The sequence below is a fragment of the Daucus carota genome, chromosome 1 (assembly GCF_001625215.2).
Source record: "Daucus carota subsp. sativus chromosome 1, DH1 v3.0, whole genome shotgun sequence".
Lineage (NCBI taxonomy): Eukaryota > Viridiplantae > Streptophyta > Magnoliopsida > Apiales > Apiaceae > Daucus > Daucus carota.
This window is the reverse complement of record NC_030381.2, coordinates 8659413-8678105: the sequence shown is the minus strand read 5'-3', so window position 1 is coordinate 8678105 and position 18693 is coordinate 8659413. Positions and strand designations below refer to the sequence as shown.

General features: G+C 38.7%; 1 protein-coding gene across 1 annotated transcript; it reads left to right on the top strand.

Moving 5' to 3' along the window:
- Positions 1–1784: 1784 nt before the first annotated feature.
- On the top strand, positions 1785–2252 carry LOC135150860 (uncharacterized). Its single transcript, XM_064088347.1, has one exon. It carries the CDS (start codon positions 1785–1787, stop codon positions 2250–2252), a length of 468 nt encoding a protein of 155 aa, XP_063944417.1.
- Positions 2253–18693: the final 16441 nt, after the last annotated feature.

Genomic DNA, 18693 nt, shown 5'->3' with positions numbered 1-18693 from the left:
CTTTTGGACTTTGTGGTGCACCAGCAACTTTTCAGAGATGCATGATGGCTATTTTCTCCGAGATGATTGGTATCAATGTTGAGGTGTTCATGGATGATTTTTCTGTGTTCGGTACTTCTTATGATGAATGCTTGAGCAACTTGACGATGGTGCTAAAAATATGTGTGGAAACTAATCTCGTTCTTAATTGGGAAAAATGCCACTTCATGGTTCAAGAAGGCATAATCCTTGGGCATAAAGTTTCGAACAAGGGTCTTGAGGTGGATAAAGCTAAGGTGGATACAATTGAAAATCTCCCTCCACCAATCTCAGTAAAGGGGATTCGGAGTTTTCTTGGTCACGCGGGCTTCTACCGACGGTTCATCAAGGATTTCTCTAAAATCACCAAACCCTTATGCAACTTGTTAGAGAAGGATGTGCCTTTCAAAATTGATGGAGAGTGCTTGGCTGCGTTTGAAACTCTCAAGAAGAAATTAACCACAGCACCTGTTATTACTGCACCTGATTGGAATGAGCCTTTCGAGATGATGTGTGATGCTAGTGACTATGCGGTGGGAGCTGTGCTTGGTCAGAGAAAGAATAACATCTTTCATGTGATTTACTATGCTAGTAAGACTCTTAATGGTGCTCAGTTGAATTACACTACCACGGAGAAGGAACTACTGGCTATTGTTTATGGATTCGAGAAATTCAGATCTTATTTGCTTGGGACAAAGGTGTTTGTTTACACTGATCATGCTGCTATTCGGTATCTGGTATCGAAGAAAGACTCGAAACCTCGGTTGATTCGATGGGTTCTTTGGCTTCAGGAATTCGAGTTGGAGATCAAGGATAGAAAGGGGACTGAAAATCAGGTGGCTGATCATCTCTCTCGGTTGGAAGATCAAGCACGAGCATACAAAGACACCACCTTGATCAATGAGTCTTTTCTAGATGAACAATTATTTGGGGTCCAAGAGGAAGAGCCATGGTTTGCGGATATAGTGAATTATCTGGTGAGTAATGTCATTCCCCCTGATTTGTCTTATGCTCAAAAGAAAAAGTTCCTTCATGAGGCGAAGTGGTATCATTGGGATGAGCCATTCTTGTTTCGTCAAGGTTCCGATCAAATTATTAGAAGGTGTATTCCATACAGTGAGATTGAAGGAATCTTGCAAGCTTACCACGACTCTACTTATGGAGGACACTATGGAGGACAGAAGACAGCTGCTCGTATCCTGCAGGCGGGTTTCTTTTGGCCTACGCTCTTTAAGGACGCTCATCAGTTTGTGTTGAAGTGTGATCGTTGTCAAAGGGCTGGTAATATCTCTAGAAGTGACGAAATGCCCCTCAATGTACTCTTTGAGGTTGAAATCTTTGATGTGTGGGGTATTGACTTCATGGGACCCTTTATCTCATCTTGCAATAATTTTTACATTCTTCTTGCTGTGGATTACGTGTCTAAATGGGTTGAAGTCAAGGCTTTACCAACCAACACTGCTGCGGTAGTCATCAATTTTCTTCAGAAGAACATATTCACTCGCTTTGGTACTCCGCGAGTTATAATTAGTGATGAAGGCTCACACTTTTGCAATCGAAAGTTCACAACGCTGATGGAACGGTTTGGTATTAATCATAGAGTTGCCACTGCTTATCATCCTCAAGCAAATGGGCAAGCTGAGGTATCTAATCGGGAAATCAAGCGAAACCTAGAGAAAGTTGTGAGTCCTTCAAGGAAAGATTGGGCGTTGAAGCTTGATGAGGCCGTTTGGGCCTATAGAACGGCTTATAAAACTCCATGAGGAATGTCTCCTTTTCCGTTGGTCTATGGTAAAGCGTGTCATTTGCCTGCGGAGTTAGAGCATAAAGCATATTGGGCTTTGAAGAAATTGAACTTTGATATGACAACTGCTGGTGAGAAAAGAATGCTTCAAATTAATGAACTCGACGAGTTTAGGCTTCAGGCGTATGAGAACAACAAGCTTTACAAGGAAAAAGTCAAGAGATGGCATGATAGGAAGTTGGTGCAAAAGGAGTTCTTCATTGGCCAACAAGTGTTGCTGTTTAATTCTCATCTCAGACTGTTTCCTGGGAAGTTGAAATCAAGATGGTCGGGTCCTTTCACAGTAAAGACGGTATTTCCACATGGTGCCATAGAAATTTATGAAACAACACCGGAGGAATCATTTAAAGTGAATGGACAAAGAGTGAAGCCATATTTCGAAGGACCGGTGAACCGCGAGTCGGTAAGCACAATCCTCACTACTGTCTAATTCTTGGAGTTTCACGTCAAGCTAAGGACGTTAAACAAGCGCTTCGTGGGAGGCAACCCACGCTTTTTCAAGCAATTCCTGTTTTACTTCTGTTCAAAAAAAAAAATCGAAAAACGCACTGTCGATCCGGGGCCCCCGCGCCACGGCTAGGGCGCCCGCGCGAGCGGGGCGACCGCGCCGGGACGGGGCGCCCGCGCGCGAACAACAGCAGCCTCCAATCTTGCAACTGGAGCAAATGTCTCATCATCTGGAATACCTTGAATTTCTTGTGTTCAGCATAGGCCAGAAAGATTCTAATTGCCTCCAATCTTGCAACTGGAGCAAATGTCTCATCATAATCAATACCTTCCTGTTGTGAATACCCTTTTGCCACAAGTCTTGCTTTATTCATTGTAATGACACCTTCACTATCAGTTTTGTTTCTGAAAACCCATTTTGTACCAACTATGGATCTATCTTTAGGTCTTGGTACTAGGGTCCAGACTTTATTTCTCTCAAACTCATTTAGCTCTTCTTGCATTGCTTGAATCCAGTCAGCATCTTGAAGAGCTTCCTCCACCTTTTTAGGTTCTGTTTGTGACAGAAAGCAATGATGTAAACACTCATTTGCTGTAGCTGTCCTTGTTTGCACACCTGGTTCTGGATTTCCAATTATCAAATCAGGTGTTTGAGATTTTGTCCACTTCCTAGCATGTGGAAGTTGGCTACTTTCATCATTGGATCCTCCCCCCTGATCCATGCTCTCTTGATTCTGTTGATCTTTCTCTGTAGCTCCCCCTGAATTTGTGCTATCAGAGTTTGAATCAGTATTCTCTGATGAGTTTGAGTCAGCATTCTCTGATGAGTTTGAGTCTTGGGTAGAGTCTGAAACATTCTGATGCTCCCCCTCAACATATGCTTCATCATCATGAACTTGTAAATTTTCACCAGAGTTTGCTGTATTTTGCTCACAGTCAGAGTTTGACTATTCATCAGAGTTTGTCGAATCAGAGAATATTTCTTCATTTTCAAAATGCAGTTCTTCATGATCATCCATATCTGCTAGACCCATAATTTTCTTGTCATCAAATGACACATGTATGGATTCCATGATCACCTTGGTTCTTAGATTATAGACTCTGAAGGCCTTTGTTGTCAGAGGATAACCTACAAAAATGCCTTCATCAGCTTTTAAATCAAACTTGGTAAGCTGTTCTGGATGAGTCTTCAATACAAAGCATTTGCACCCAAATACATGAAAGTACTTCAGATCTGGCTTCTTTTTCTTCACCATCTCATATGGGGTCTTGCCATGCTTATTAATCAGTGTTGCATTTTGAGTGAAACAAGTTGTTTGAACAGCTTCTGCCCAGAAATAAGTAGGTAATTTAGCCTCATCAAGCATAGTTCTGGCAGCTTCTATTAGAGTCCTGTTTTTCCTTTCAACTACACCATTTTGCTGTGGTGTTCCAGGTGCAGAAAATTGTTGCACTACACCTCTTTCTTTGCAGAACTCTTCCATTGTTGAATTTCTGAACTCAGTTCCATTATCACTTCTAATGATCTTTACTTTGTCTTCAGATCCATGGTCCAGTTGCTTCACATGATCCATCAGATGCAAAGCTGTTTCATCCTTAGAGTGAAAAAAATATACCCAAGTGTATCTAGTATACTTATCAACAATGACAAGAGCATATTTCTTCCTTGCAATGGATGGTACATTAACTAGTCCAAATAGATCAACATGTAGAAGATGATATGGCTGCTTTATTGAGAATTCAGTCTTACTCTTGAAGGATGTCTTTCTCTGCTTGGCCTTTTGACATGAATCACATAGACCATCTGAAGTGAGTAGTGATTCAGGGAGTCCTCTCACAAGCTTTTTCTTTATAAGCTCATTTATGGAGTTGAAATTGAGATGTGAGAGCTTCTTGTGCCACTTCCAACTTTCTTCTGCAGAGATTCTTGTAGATAAGCAAATTGCTTTTCCTTCAGAGTTTGTAGGCAAGTTGATTTCATAAATGTTTCCATGTCTGTGAGCAATCACTGCCACCTTGCCTGTTGACTTGCTTACTATCTCACTGTGTTCTTCATAGAAATCAACATGATATCCTCTGTCACAGATCTGACTGACAGAGAGTAAATTGTGTTTTAGCCCTTGAACAAGAGCTACATTTGAGATGATGACATTTCCAAGATTGATGTTGCCATATCCCAGAGTCCTTCCTATGTTGCCATCTCCATAAGAAACACTTGGGCCAGCTTTCTCCACAAACTCTGACAGCAGGGCCTTATTTCCAGTCATGTGTCCTGAACATCCACTGTCCAAGACTAGGATATTCTTCATGTTGCCCTGCAATCACAAAGACCACTAATTGTTAGTTTTAAGGACCCAGACTTGCTTGGATCCCTTGGCCTTATTAAGTTTGTTAACTTTTGCAGCGGAATTATTATGATCAGAGTTTGAGCTAACAAACTTTGGAACAGAGTTTGTACTAGAAACAGATTTCGTACTTGCAGAGTTTTTATTAACCTTTTTCAAAGAAGGTTTCAATTGATAATAATCATAATACAAACTATGATATTCTTTGCAAGTATAAATAGAATGCCATAAACTACCACAATGAAAACATGGATCTTGTGGTTTATATCTAATACTACTTTTTCTAACTCCAGACTTTGTAGGTAAGGAGTTAATGTCCTTGTTCTTCCTACAAAAATTAGCAAGATGATTAGTATTTCCACAGTTATGGCATGTCTTCCTAGGTGCATTTGGAATAGGCATGTAGTTATTACTCTTGTCTATTCCAACCTTGCCATTTCTATTTTTCCTAGGCTCCTTGTCTTTGTTTTCAGACTTTACCTCTTTAAGCTTATGCTTAAGCTGTTTCTGAGTCATCAGTCCTATGTTAACCTGTTTGGGCTTATCAGATTTTGAATTGTTGTTAATCTCTGATTCTGGTCTACTCTGTTTAGACTTAGAGGTTTCAGCAACAAATTTAACAGGTTTAACCTTAGGTTTTTCAGTTTTAACAAACTCTGTTTTTGATGACTCAGCTTCTGAGTTATCAGTGTAACCTAGTCCCTTCTTCCAGTTTCCACTACCTAAGATATCCTGAGTAGTTTTGCCTGAATTAGTCCATGTCTTTATAATATCCCTTTCCTTAGCAAGTTCTGATTGAAAATGACAGCATCATCTCTCTCTTTCTGAACTTCTAACATCTGAACTAATTCTTTTTCTAGATAATCATTCCTTTTCTTTACACTTAGAGTTTCAGATTTTAATTTTTCATTCTCTAAAGTCTGATCTCTAAAGCTGATATGCAAAGTTTTAAGGAACAATCTTAACTCAGTTATATCTTCAGTATCAAAGGCAAGAGTAGAATGAGGTACCTTAGCAGTAGATTCAGAGTTGTTGTCAGTGTTTGCCATCAGAGCATAATTGACTTCTTCTTCTGAATCAGATGTATCTGTCCAGTTTCCTTTCTTGGTGATAAAGGCTTTTTCCTTTTCTTTCTTGGCTTTCTTGCATTCAGATGCAAAGTGACCCTTTTCACCACAGTTGAAACAGGTATACTTGTCAGCTTTTCCAGCTTTTCCTTCCTTGCCCTCATTCTTCCTGAAGTTCTTCTTATCATAAACTCTGTCAGAGTTTCTGTCTTTCCTTGAGAAACTTTTGCCTTTGTTGAACTTTTTGTAAGCTAACTTCTTGAAGCTTTTCACCATCAATGCTGCTAACTGCATCATCTCATCATCACTGTCTTTAGAGTCTGAGGGAACATCAGAGTTTGAGTCATCAGAGTTTGATGACTCAATGTCAGACTTTGTGACATGAGCTTTTCCTTTGCTCTTAGCAGCTTCCTCTTGAACTTTTAGAGCAACAGACTTTGATTTGCCTCCATGACGTTTGCTCCTCTGCTCCATCTCAAGTTCATGAGTCTTCAGTCTTCCAAAAACATCATCAAGAGACATTTCTCCAAGATCAAGATTGTCTCTTATTGTAGTGACTTTCAAATCCCATTTGTCAGGAAGAGCCAGAAGGAATTTGAGGTTTGAGTCTTCAAGATCATATTCCTTGTTCACCAGAGATAAGTCATTCAACAGTTTGACAGATCTGTCATACAGATCTGTCAAGGACTCACCAGATTTTGAGTCAAAGTGCTCATACTCCTGTGTAAGGATGGTTTTTCTATTCTTCTTGATGGCTTGAGTTCCCTGACATCTGGTTTCCAGAGCATCCCAGATTTGTTTAGCAGTTTTGCACCCAATCACCCTATTAGACATTGCATTATCAAGGGCACTGTGCAGAAGGTGTTTCACCTTTGAGTCTTTACCAATTGACAAGATGTCCTCAGGGGTATAATCTTTCTTGTCTTTTGGAACCATCTTCTGAGGTACATCTGCAATCCCAACAGAGAGCTTGGTGGGCATATGTGGTCCATCATAGATCCTGTCAAGGTATTCTGGATCGACAGAGTCTAGAAATATAATCATTCTCTCTTTCCAGACTGGATATTCAGATGCCTTAAGGACTGGAACTCTAAAAGACGAAGCTTGTGATTTTTCAGACATGATTGTGAATAAGATCTCACTGTAGTTATCTTAACAGAGCTCGCTCTGATACCACTTGTTAGGTCCTTTAAACTCACTATATAGATTAATATAGTGAACACAATCAATTAACACAGTACGACAATATAAGAGATTAACCAAAATAAACTCTTATTCACAATGCTGAGTAGGTTACAAAAACTCTCTTAGTGATTTATATGTTATCACTAAGAGCTGCTAGGGTTCTTTAAAATATACTCAATAACTCAACTCCTATAGAGTAACCCTAATCTGTGTCTATATATACACAGTTACAAAATCAATCTCTGATTTGATATCCTATAAATCAGCTATGTATTCTATCAATCAAAGATTGCTACTGTTTTCTGTTTGGTTTCCATAGTCAGCAAATCACTCCTCCGCTTCTATCCTTCCTTGAAGTATATCCGCTTCTGAGCTCTTTCCACGTGTAAACTCTGACGAGTCTTGACTATGTAAACTCTGATCAGACTTTATCAAACTCTGATCAGCTTCCACCTTAAACTCTGATCACTCCTGTTCTAACACAAACTTTAAGAACATTAGTAATCATCAATTATATCTAACAATCTCCCCCAACTTGTGCATAAATGTGTTATGTGCAAGTTAACAGATATTTGATGATGTCAAAACAAATAAGTCAAATGCAACAGAGTTTAGCTATATAACCATAACAGAAAACTTTTTAAACTTACAGATACTTTACTCCTTAGCTTCATAGACACCATGAGCTGTCTTTAAATATTCCTTGAGGAGTTCTCTTTCAGCTTCTGCAAGTGCTGTGATCATCTGTCTCTTGATCTCTCTTAGTTCTGGATCTGAAACTCCAGTTTGATAGATTGCAGCTCTAAGATCATAGATCTTGTTTCTTCTCATGTCTTTATCCAGCCTGATGTAGTAAGCTTTATAAGACTCTTCATTGAATGTAAGAGCACTGATTCCAGCTACTGTTTCTATTTTTGCTGAATTCTTCTTCATCTCAACTAGCTGACCTTGATCACTGAAGTACTTAGGAATAAAAGGTCCAGCATTCTTGTTTCCTGTTATACCCATCTTTCTCTTGATTTGATCCTTGATCAGATTTGAGATGTGCTGACATGATTTGTTCTTCACTTGAAATATGTTCTGAACATATCTCAACTCTTCCCAGTGTTTAGCATAAAGATCAGCTTCAATAACTCTAAACACTGTTCCATCAGACATAAAGTATATGAAAACATTATCACCTCTGTCATTCTTCACCAGTTGAACTGAATCAAGCTTGTCCATTCTTTCTTGCAAAGCTCCAGTCTTTGGTGCACAGAGGGATGAGGGATCATTAGGCATTGATGCTATGCTCTGCTCAAATACTTCATATTTTGATCCTAACCCTCCTTTATTTCTTCCTGCTTTTTGATGAGAGATTGGTTGAATTGAACCCTTGTCAAATTTTATCTCAGTCATCAAACTAGCCTTTACAAATCCTGATAAAGGAGTGATAGTTGGTTTAAACACAACTTGAGCCTTGTCAGAGGTTGTATCTTTCTTTGCTTCCTCATTAACTTGAGCTGTGTCAGAGGTTAATTTTTCTTCTTGTGATTCTGCAATATGAGCTTTGTCAGAGATTGCAGCTTCTGATTTCTTTCCTTTTACAACTTGATCTCTGTCAGAGGTTGTAGGCTTCTTCTGAATCCAGCCTTTCTCAAGGCAATCATCTACTATGCTTTTGCCTTTGCTTGTATATTCATCTTCAGAGTATACCTTTTTGATTGGTAAACTCTGATCAGCAATAGTAGTTTCCTTGATCATTATTCCTTTTTCCTTTGGTCTGGCAGTTGATTTTGCAGGTTTCTGAATTTGACCTGAGTTTATAGCTTCAACATATTCTTTCTTCAGTTCAGCTTCCTCTGCAGCAATCAACTCCAAATCCAATTTAGCTTCTGGATTTTCTTGTTCAAATATCAGTCTAGCATATTCTTCATCAGTCATTGGTTTATCTGATCCAGCCACTGGTCTTTGCTTTGATCCAGATGTGACATTGTGTGTTGGAGTTGGAGCAGACTTTGAACTTTGCTTAGACTGTTTTGCACTGTCAGAGTTTGAAACTCTTCCACCAGTTGCAGCTTGAAATCTCTTGTTCTTTGTGAAGTCATCCACATCATCATCATCATCATTTTTCTTTCTTTTCAGAGTTTGAGAAGTAGACTTGCATTTGACTTTTGCTACTCTCTCCCCCTTTTTGACATCATCCTCATCAGGAATCAGTACAGATGTGAGTAAAGAAAGAGAGGATTGGATGGCTTCCAGCTGTGTGGTCATTGTAGATTGGGTGGTCTCAATTGAAGTCATCCTTTGCTCCAGAGTTTGTTGAGCAGACACCAGCTTTTTCATATCTTCCTTCAGAGGTAGTAAATTTCTTTTCTTGTCCATGTTTTGAGTTTCAGCCAGGTTTGCTACCTCGGTTCTAAGATTATTTACAGACTTTGATGTTTGAGCGTGAGCTGTATGGAATGTCTTTAAATACAGGACTGTGGCTTTGAGACTAAACATTACATCAGAGTTTGTAATCTTGGCCTCTGCTAGAGATAAGAATTCTTCAGCTTTTGCTGGCTCCAGAGAATGCTGGTGACTCAGCCAGAGTTTATCCTATACTTCATTAGGTGGATCAACCTGAAGATCCCTGGGAAGAGGCTCAGAGTTTGTCTTCAGAGTCTGTAGTCTGGCATTGTATTGACTGGTAGACTCCCACTTCTGTTGTTGAAGAGACATGGGGACTTCATCCTCATTTTCATCATCTTCATTTTCATCATCCTCATCATCATCAGATGCAGGATCAACATCATCTTCAACAGGATCTGGAACAACATTCTCTTGATCTGCAGATTTTGATTTTCTGGGCTCTTCATCAGCCTTAGCAAGTGACTGCAATGCTTCCAATACTACCTTGTCAGAGTCTGCAATCACAGCATCTGACTTGTAATTTTCTGGAGCTGTATCATGAATTATGGCACCCTCAGGAAATTTCAATGGAGATTGAGGAATTGGAGTGGAGGGTCCATGATCAGAGATTGGAGTGTGAGGATCAGACATTGTTGTCCCAGCTTCAGTTGTAACTGGTTCCTTGCAGATTATTTCCTCATCTACTTCAGATGAAGTAGAAGATGCTGTAGCAGTAGAGAGTGGAACAGCTTGAAGAGGATGCACCATCAGAGCTTGAGAAGAATCAGGAGGTGTAGTAGATGGTGCTTGCTCTTCCTCAATGGTGAAATCAGTGATCTCAGTAATGAGTACCTTTGCCTTCTTAGGCTTGTTTGCCCTTGCTTTAAACTAACTTTTCTTGACTGAGGGCTGGCCTGAGGAGGTTCAGAGTTTGTTGCATGAGAGGTTTCCAGATCATCATAGTCATAAGCTGCAACAAGTCTCCTTCTTTTCTGCTTTTGTGGAGAAGCAGCTTCAGAGTTTAAAGTCTTAGAGACTGTATCAGAGTTTACAGTAGGAACTATATCAGAGTTTGTTGGCACATCAGACTTTGTCTTCAGAACTTGTGTAGCAACAGAGGTTCTAGTCTTCACAGTGGAAGGGGCTGCATCAGACTTTGTAGCCCTTGTTGACTTGGATGCAGAAGATCTTCTTGCTGTTGGAGGTTTGGAAGATTGAGGTTGTTGTTGTTGGGGTTGTTGTTGTTGGACTGGGGGCAAATCCATCCTAGCTCTAACTGGAGCTGGAATTAGGAGAGGCCTCTGGATTGGATACTTCTCATCTTTTGAGATGAGGTCCTTGAACACCCTTTTATGAAGCCTAAAGGGCTTGATCTCATCATCAACAGCAAAATCCACCTCACCAACAGTGGCATTAAATAGTAATTGACAAAATCTTGAGAAATATATGATTTGTTTATTTTCATGCATTCTTTCACCAATATTTCTAAGAACTAATCTACCAAAATCAAAATTAGTAGAGTAGATCAGAGAATACCCAATTTGTAGCATATCCATGGGTATAGCATCCCAGTTGGTGCTTTTCTTCTGGAAAGCCCTTGTGATACAGTCAAAGAAGAAGCTCCATTCCCTTCTTAGTCCTGGACGCTTTAATTGTCCCAATTTATCAAGCGATTCACTGTAGCCCAGAGCATTCATCATGCCCCTGAGATTAGTATCTCCATTTGTGATGTAAGCTGCATTCTCTGGTATGTTGAATGCTTGACGAACTGTGGCTGGAGTAACAGCATACTCCTCCCCTTCATATTCGAACACAATAGATGGTGATCCATCTGTACCACCATTATCATATTGCCCTGTCCTCCAAAAAGTGATGATTTGGCTTCTAGAGAGTCTGGCAGGAGCGGTAAGAGCAATAGCCAGGGCACTCTGTGCTAGGAATTGCTGGATTGGATGATAATCCCTTGGAGCACCTGCTGTGTTAAGAATGGCAGCGTGGTTGTTGGGAACAAATTCCACACCTGCATGAGTAAACGCTGAAGTCGCCATTAGAACAGAGTTTGTAAAGGAAGAAAGGTGTTTGAGAAAGTGTGTAAGATAAGATTTGAGTTGCAGAGAGAAAAGCTTAAGAGTTTGTTGAGAGAGTGTGTGTAAAGATGAAGTGTATAAGTGAATAACAAGCAATAAAATCTGATTTGATAAACTCTTCAGATTTTGTTTAGCTGTACACGCTTGGACTATTGTTCAGCTGTACACCTGTCAGATTTTAACTGGTAGATGAGTGTTAGTGGCATGGAGAAAAGAAAATAGTAATCATGAGCGCAGTAAAACTTGTGCAGTTATAAATGCTGATTACACGTTCTCCTATTAAAAAGTTTCACATGTAAGCCCACTAACAATACAGCCGTTTGGAACACTCTCTTGACATTCTCTGAATATTTAAACTCTTGAGATGTACAAGATTTTAAAAAAAAAATCAAGATCAAATCCCTCGAATTTTAAACTCTGAGATTTAAAACAAAGAAAATAAATTTCTAAGTACCTCAGAATAAGACATGATGTTTAGAAAATTCATCAAAAATCAGATTTTGTCATAAAATCCATAGCTCAATAATGTGCTTGTGAAATAATGTGTGTGATTTAACATATTAAATCAGAGACTAAAGAATTTCATAATTTCCTAAGAATAAGGAAGACAAATATAATCTGTTCAAACTCTCAAGACATAGAGAAGTGACATACTCTGATGAAGAATTATGCAATTAAATACCCTTTTTTTTTTTTAAAGGACGCTTCTCAGGGCAAATGAGGCACGACCTTTAAATATTATATTGCATCAGTATTTCTCCAGTAATCAGAGATTGTGACTGGTCACCATAGATTATAAAATCTTAGCAATTACTTAATACTAGCAAATGTTTGGGTCTTCCCAGTCACTGTCATATAGACATCTAAGATCTCAAAGGAGTACCATGATTATCATCTGGGGTGTATTGGCTTAGATATAAAGTCATCAGAGTTTATAACCACTGTGCATCTCTAATTTAATGAGAGAAAATTCAAATTAATCAGTCTCACTTATAATTAAGATATGTGAAGTAAAAGAGTCTCAATGATATTAACATGCTTCTAGTGAAATACAGTTGCACAAAATTGAGATCAGGATTGAAGAACTTAACTGAGATTCATGATTACTAATTCAGATCATGCTTCATAGTATCTTCACAAGTTATTTGTCTCAGAGAAATAAAATGAGATCATTCATCAAGATTCAGAGTTTACAAACATCAAAGAATATTGTCAGAGAATGACAATCAGAGTATAACAAACAGAGTATATCATCAGAGAATGTCATCAGAGTTTAACAATCAGAGTATATCATGGCAGATTTGTGAGCAACACATATGGTAATTTGACAATTTAAACTTAAAAGATCTGACCATTATGTTTACTCAGTTCCTGATATCATTCCTAGCTCATTCACCAGCCTAGTAAAGGTTGCTTCACATAGTGGTTTGGTGAATATGTCTGCTAGCTGCTGTTCAGTGGGAACAAAGTGAAGTTCAATGGTTCCTTCCAGCACATGCTCCCTTATAAAATGATATCTTATACTGATGTGCTTTGTCAGAGAATGTTGAACTGGGTTTCCTGTCATAGCAATAGCACTTTGGTTATCACAATAAATAGGAATTTTAGAAAAGGATAACCCATAGTCCAACAATTGATTCTTCATCCAAAGAATTTGAGCACAGCAGCTGCCTGCAGCTATATACTCTGACTCTGCTGTTGATGTTGATATTGACTTTTGCTTCTTGCTGTACCAAGAAACAAGTCTTCCACCCAGAAATTGACAACTCCCACTTGTGCTTTTCCTGTCAATTTTGCAACCTGCAAAATCTGCATCAGAGTATCCAATTAGACTAAAATCTGATTCTCTAGGATACCATAATCCCAATGATGTGGTTCCCTTGAGATATCTGAATATCCTCTTTACTGCAATCAGATGAGGCTCTCTTGGATCTGCCTGAAATCTTGCACATAGACATGTGGCATACATTATGTCTGGTCTACTTGCAGTCAGATAAAGCAAAGATCCAATCATTCCTCTATAGTTTGTGATATCCACTGATGCACCAGTATCTTTGTCTAGCTTGGTTGCTGTTGCCATAGGAGTAGTTGCAGCTGAACTGTCTTGCATACCAAATTTCTTCAAGAGATTTCTGGTATACTTGGCTTGATTGATAAAAATCCCATCATCAGTCTGTTTAACTTGTAAACCCAGAAAATAACTGAGTTCCCCCATCATGCTCATTTGGTACTTAGACTGCATGAGCTTGGCAAATCTTTGACAGAGTTTAGCATTAGTGGAACCAAAAATGATATCATCAACATAGATTTGAACTAAAAGCAGATCATTACCATGATTCAAATAAAACAAGGTTTTGTCTATGGTACCTCTAGTGAATCCACTTTCAATAAGAAATTGAGCTAGAGTTTCATACCATGCCCTTGGAGCCTGCTTTAGTCCATAGAGAGCTTTGTCCAATCTGTAGACATAGTCTGGATGCTTTGGATCCACAAATCCTGGAGGTTGTTCAACATATACCTCTTCATCCAGTTTCCCATTAAGAAAAGCACTCTTGACATCCATCTGGAATACCTTGAATTTCTTGTGTTCAGCATAGGCCAGAAAGATTCTAATTGCCTCCAATCTTGCAACTGGAGCAAATGTCTCATCATAATCAATACCTTCCTGTTGTGAATACCCTTTTGCCACAAGTCTTGCTTTATTCATTGTAATGACACCTTCACTATCAGTTTTGTTTCTGAAAACCCATTTTGTACCAACTATGGATCTATCTTTAGGTCTTGGTATTAGGGTCCAGACTTTATTTCTCTCAAACTCATTTAGCTCTTCTTGCATTGCTTGAATCCAGTCAGCATCTTGAAGAGCTTCCTCCACCTTTTTAGGTTCTGTTTGTGACAGAAAGCAATGATGTAAACACTCATTTGCTGTATCTGTCCTTGTTTGCACACCTGCTTCTGGATTTCCAATTATCAAATCAGGTGTATGAGATTTTGTCCACTTCCTAGCATGTGGAAGTTGGCTACTTTCATCATTGGATCCTCCCCCCTGATCCATGCTCTCTTGATTCTGTTGATCTTTCTCTGTAGCTCCCCCTGAATTTGTGCTATCAGAGTTTGAATCAGTATTCTCTGATGAGTTTGAGTCAGCATTCTCTGATGAGTTTGAGTCTTGGGTAGAGTCTGAAACATTCTGATGCTCCCCCTCAACATATGCTTCATCATCATGAACTTGTAAATTTTCACCAGAGTTTGCTGTATTTTGCTCACAGTCAGAGTTTGACTATTCATCAGAGTTTGTCGAATCAGAGAATATTTCTTCATTTTCAAAATGCAGTTCTTCATGATCATCCATATCTGCTAGACCCATAATTTTCTTGTCATCAAATGACACATGTATGGATTCCATGATCACCTTGGTTCTTAGATTATAGACTCTGAAGGCCTTTGTTGTCAGAGGATAACCTACAAAAATGCCTTCATCAGCTTTTAAATCAAACTTGGTAAGCTGTTCTGGATGAGTCTTCAATACAAAGCATTTGCACCCAAATACATGAAAGTACTTCAGATCTGGCTTCTTTTTCTTCACCATCTCATATGGGGTCTTGCCATGCTTATTAATCAGTGTTGCATTTTGAGTGAAACAAGTTGTTTGAACAGCTTCTGCCCAGAAATAAGTAGGTAATTTAGCCTCATCAAGCATAGTTCTGGCAGCTTCTATTAGAGTCCTGTTTTTCCTTTCAACTACACCATTTTGCTGTGGTGTTCCAGGTGCAGAAAATTGTTGCACTACACCTCTTTCTTTGCAGAACTCTTCCATTGTTGAATTTCTGAACTCAGTTCCATTATCACTTCTAATGATCTTTACTTTGTCTTCAGATCCATGGTCCAGTTGCTTCACATGATCCATCAGATGCAAAGCTGTTTCATCCTTAGAGTGAAAAAAATATACCCAAGTGTATCTAGTATACTCATCAACAATGACAAGAGCATATTTCTTCCTTGCAATGGATGGTACATTAACTAGTCCAAATAGATCAACATGTAGAAGATGATATGGCTGCTTTATTGAGAATTCAGTCTTACTCTTGAAGGATGTCTTTCTCTGCTTGGCCTTTTGACATGAATCACATAGACCATCTGAAGTGAGTAGTGATTCAGGGAGTCCTCTCACAAGCTTTTTCTTTATAAGCTCATTTATGGAGTTGAAATTGAGATGTGAGAGCTTCTTGTGCCACTTCCAACTTTCTTCTGCAGAGATTCTTGTAGATAAGCAAATTGCTTTTCCTTCAGAGTTTGTAGGCAAGTTGATTTCATAAATGTTTCCATGTCTGTGAGCAATCACTGCCACCTTGCCTGTTGACTTGCTTACTATCTCACTGTGTTCTTCATAGAAATCAACATGATATCCTCTGTCACAGATCTGACTGACAGAGAGTAAATTGTGTTTTAGCCCTTGAACTAGAGCTACATTTGAGATGATGACATTTCCAAGATTGATGTTGCCATATCCCAGAGTCCTTCCTATGTTGCCATCTCCATAAGAAACACTTGGGCCAGCTTTCTCCACAAACTCTGACAGCAGGGCCTTATTTCCAGTCATGTGTCCTGAACATCCACTGTCCAAGACTAGGATATTCTTCATGTTGCCCTGCAATCACAAAGACCACTAATTGTTAGTTTTAAGGACCCAGACTTGCTTGGATCCCTTGGCCTTATTAAGTTTGTTAACTTTTGCAGCGGAATTATTATGATCAGAGTTTGAGCTAACAGACTTTGGAACAGAGTTTGTACTAGAAACAGATTTTGTACTTGCAGAGTTTTTATTAACCTTTTTCAAAGAAGGTTTCAATTGATAATAATCATAATACAAACTATGATATTCTTTGCAAGTATAAATAGAATGCCATAAACTACCACAATGAAAACATGGATCTTGTGGTTTATATCTAATACTACTTTTTCTAACTCCAGACTTTGTAGGTAAGGAGTTAATGTCCTTGTTCTTCCTGCAAAAATTAGCAAGATGATTAGTATTTCCACAGTTATGGCATGTCTTCCTAGGTGCATTTGGAATAGGCATGTAGTTATTACTCTTGTCTATTCCAACCTTGCCATTTCTATTTTTCCTAGGCTCCTTGTCTTTGTTTTCAGACTTTACCTCTTTAAGCTTATGCTTAAGCTGTTTCTGAGTCATCAGTCCTATGTTAACCTGTTTGGGCTTATCAGATTTTAAATTGTTGTTAATCTCTGATTCTGGTCTACTCTGTTTAGACTTAGAGGTTTCAGCAACAAATTTAACAGGTTTAACCTTAGGTTTTTCAGTTTTAACAAACTCTGTTTTTGATGACTCAGCTTCTGAGTTATCAGTGTAACCTAGTCCCTTCTTCCAGTTTCCACTACCTAAGATATCCTGAGTAGTTTTGCCTGAATTAGTCCATGTCTTTATAATATCCCTTTCCTTAGCAAGTTCTGATTGAAGAGATGCATACCTCTTTAATAGTTCATCTTTGACAATGACAGCATCATCTCTCTCTTTCTGAACTTCTAACATCTGAACTAATTCTTTTTCTAGATAATCATTCCTTTTCTTTACACTTAGAGTTTCAGATTTTAATTTTTCATTCTCTAAAGTCTGATCTCTAAAGCTGATATGCAAAGTTTTAAGGAACAATCTTAACTCAGTTATATCTTCAGTATCAAAGGCAAGAGTAGAATGAGGTACCTTAGCAGTAGATTCAGAGTTGTTGTCAGTGTTTGCCATCAGAGCATAATTGACTTCTTCTTCTGAATCAGATGTATCTGTCCAGTTTCCTTTCTTGGTGATAAAGGCTTTTTCCTTTTCTTTCTTGGCTTTCTTGCATTCAGATGCAAAGTGACCCTTTTCACCACAGTTGAAACAGGTATACTTGTCAGCTTTTCCAGCTTTTCCTTCCTTGCCCTCATTCTTCCTGAAGTTCTTCTTATTATAAACTCTGTCAGAGTTTCTGTCTTTCCTTGAGAAACTTTTGCCTTTGTTGAACTTTTTGTAAGCTAACTTCTTGAAGCTTTTCACCATCAATGCTGCTAACTGCATCATCTCATCATCACTGTCTTTAGAGTCTGAGGGAACATCAGAGTTTGAGTCATCAGAGTTTGATGACTCAATGTCAGACTTTGTGACATGAGCTTTTCCTTTGCTCTTAGCAGCTTCCTCTTGAACTTTTAGAGCAACAGACTTTGATTTGCCTCCATGACGTTTGCTCCTCTGCTCCATCTCAAGTTCATGAGTCTTCAGTCTTCCAAAAACATCATCAAGAGACATTTCTCCAAGATCAAGATTGTCTCTTATTGTAGTGACTTTCAAATCCCATTTTTCAGGAAGAGCCAGAAGGAATTTGAGGTTTGAGTCTTCAAGATCATATTCCTTGTTCACCAGAGATAAGTCATTCAACAGTTTGACAAATCTGTCATACAGATCTGTCAAGGACTCACCAGATTTTGGGTCAAAGTGCTCATACTCCTGTGTAAGGATGGTTTTTCTATTCTTCTTGATGGCTTGAGTTCCCTGACATCTGGTTTCCAGAGCATCCCAGATTTGTTTAGCAGTTTTGCACCCAATCACCCTATTAGACATTGCATTATCAAGGGCACTGTGCAGAAGGTGTTTCACCTTTGAGTCTTTACCAATTGACAAGATGTCCTCAGGGGTATAATCTTTCTTGTCTTTTGGAACCATCTTCTGAGGTACATCTGCAATCCCAACAGAGAGCTTGGTGGGCATATGTGGTCCATCATAGATCCTGTCAAGGTATTCTGGATCGACAGAGTCTAGAAATATAATCATTCTCTCTTTCCAGACTGGATATTCAGATGCCTTAAGGACTGGAACTCTAAAAGACGAAGCTTGTGATTTTTCAGACATGATTGTGAATAATATCTCACTGTAGTTATCTTAACAGAGCTCGCTCTGATACCACTTGTTAGGTCCTTTAAACTCACTATATAGATTAATATATTGAACACAATCAATTAACACAGTACGACAATATAAGAGATTAACCAAAATAAACTCTTATTCACAATGCTCAGTAGGTTACAAAAACTCTCTTAGTGATTTATATGTTATCACTAAGAGCTGCTAGGGTTCTTTAAAATATACTCAATAACTCAACTCCTATAGAGTAACCCTAATCTGTGTCTATATATACACAGTTACAAAATCAATCTCTGATTTGATATCCTATAAATCAGCTATGTATTCTATCAATCAAAGATTGCTACTGTTTTCTGTTTGGTTTCCATAGTCAGCAAATCACTCCTCCGCTTCTATCCTTCCTTGAAGTATATCCGCTTCTGAGCTCTTTCCACGTGTAAACTCTGACGAGTCT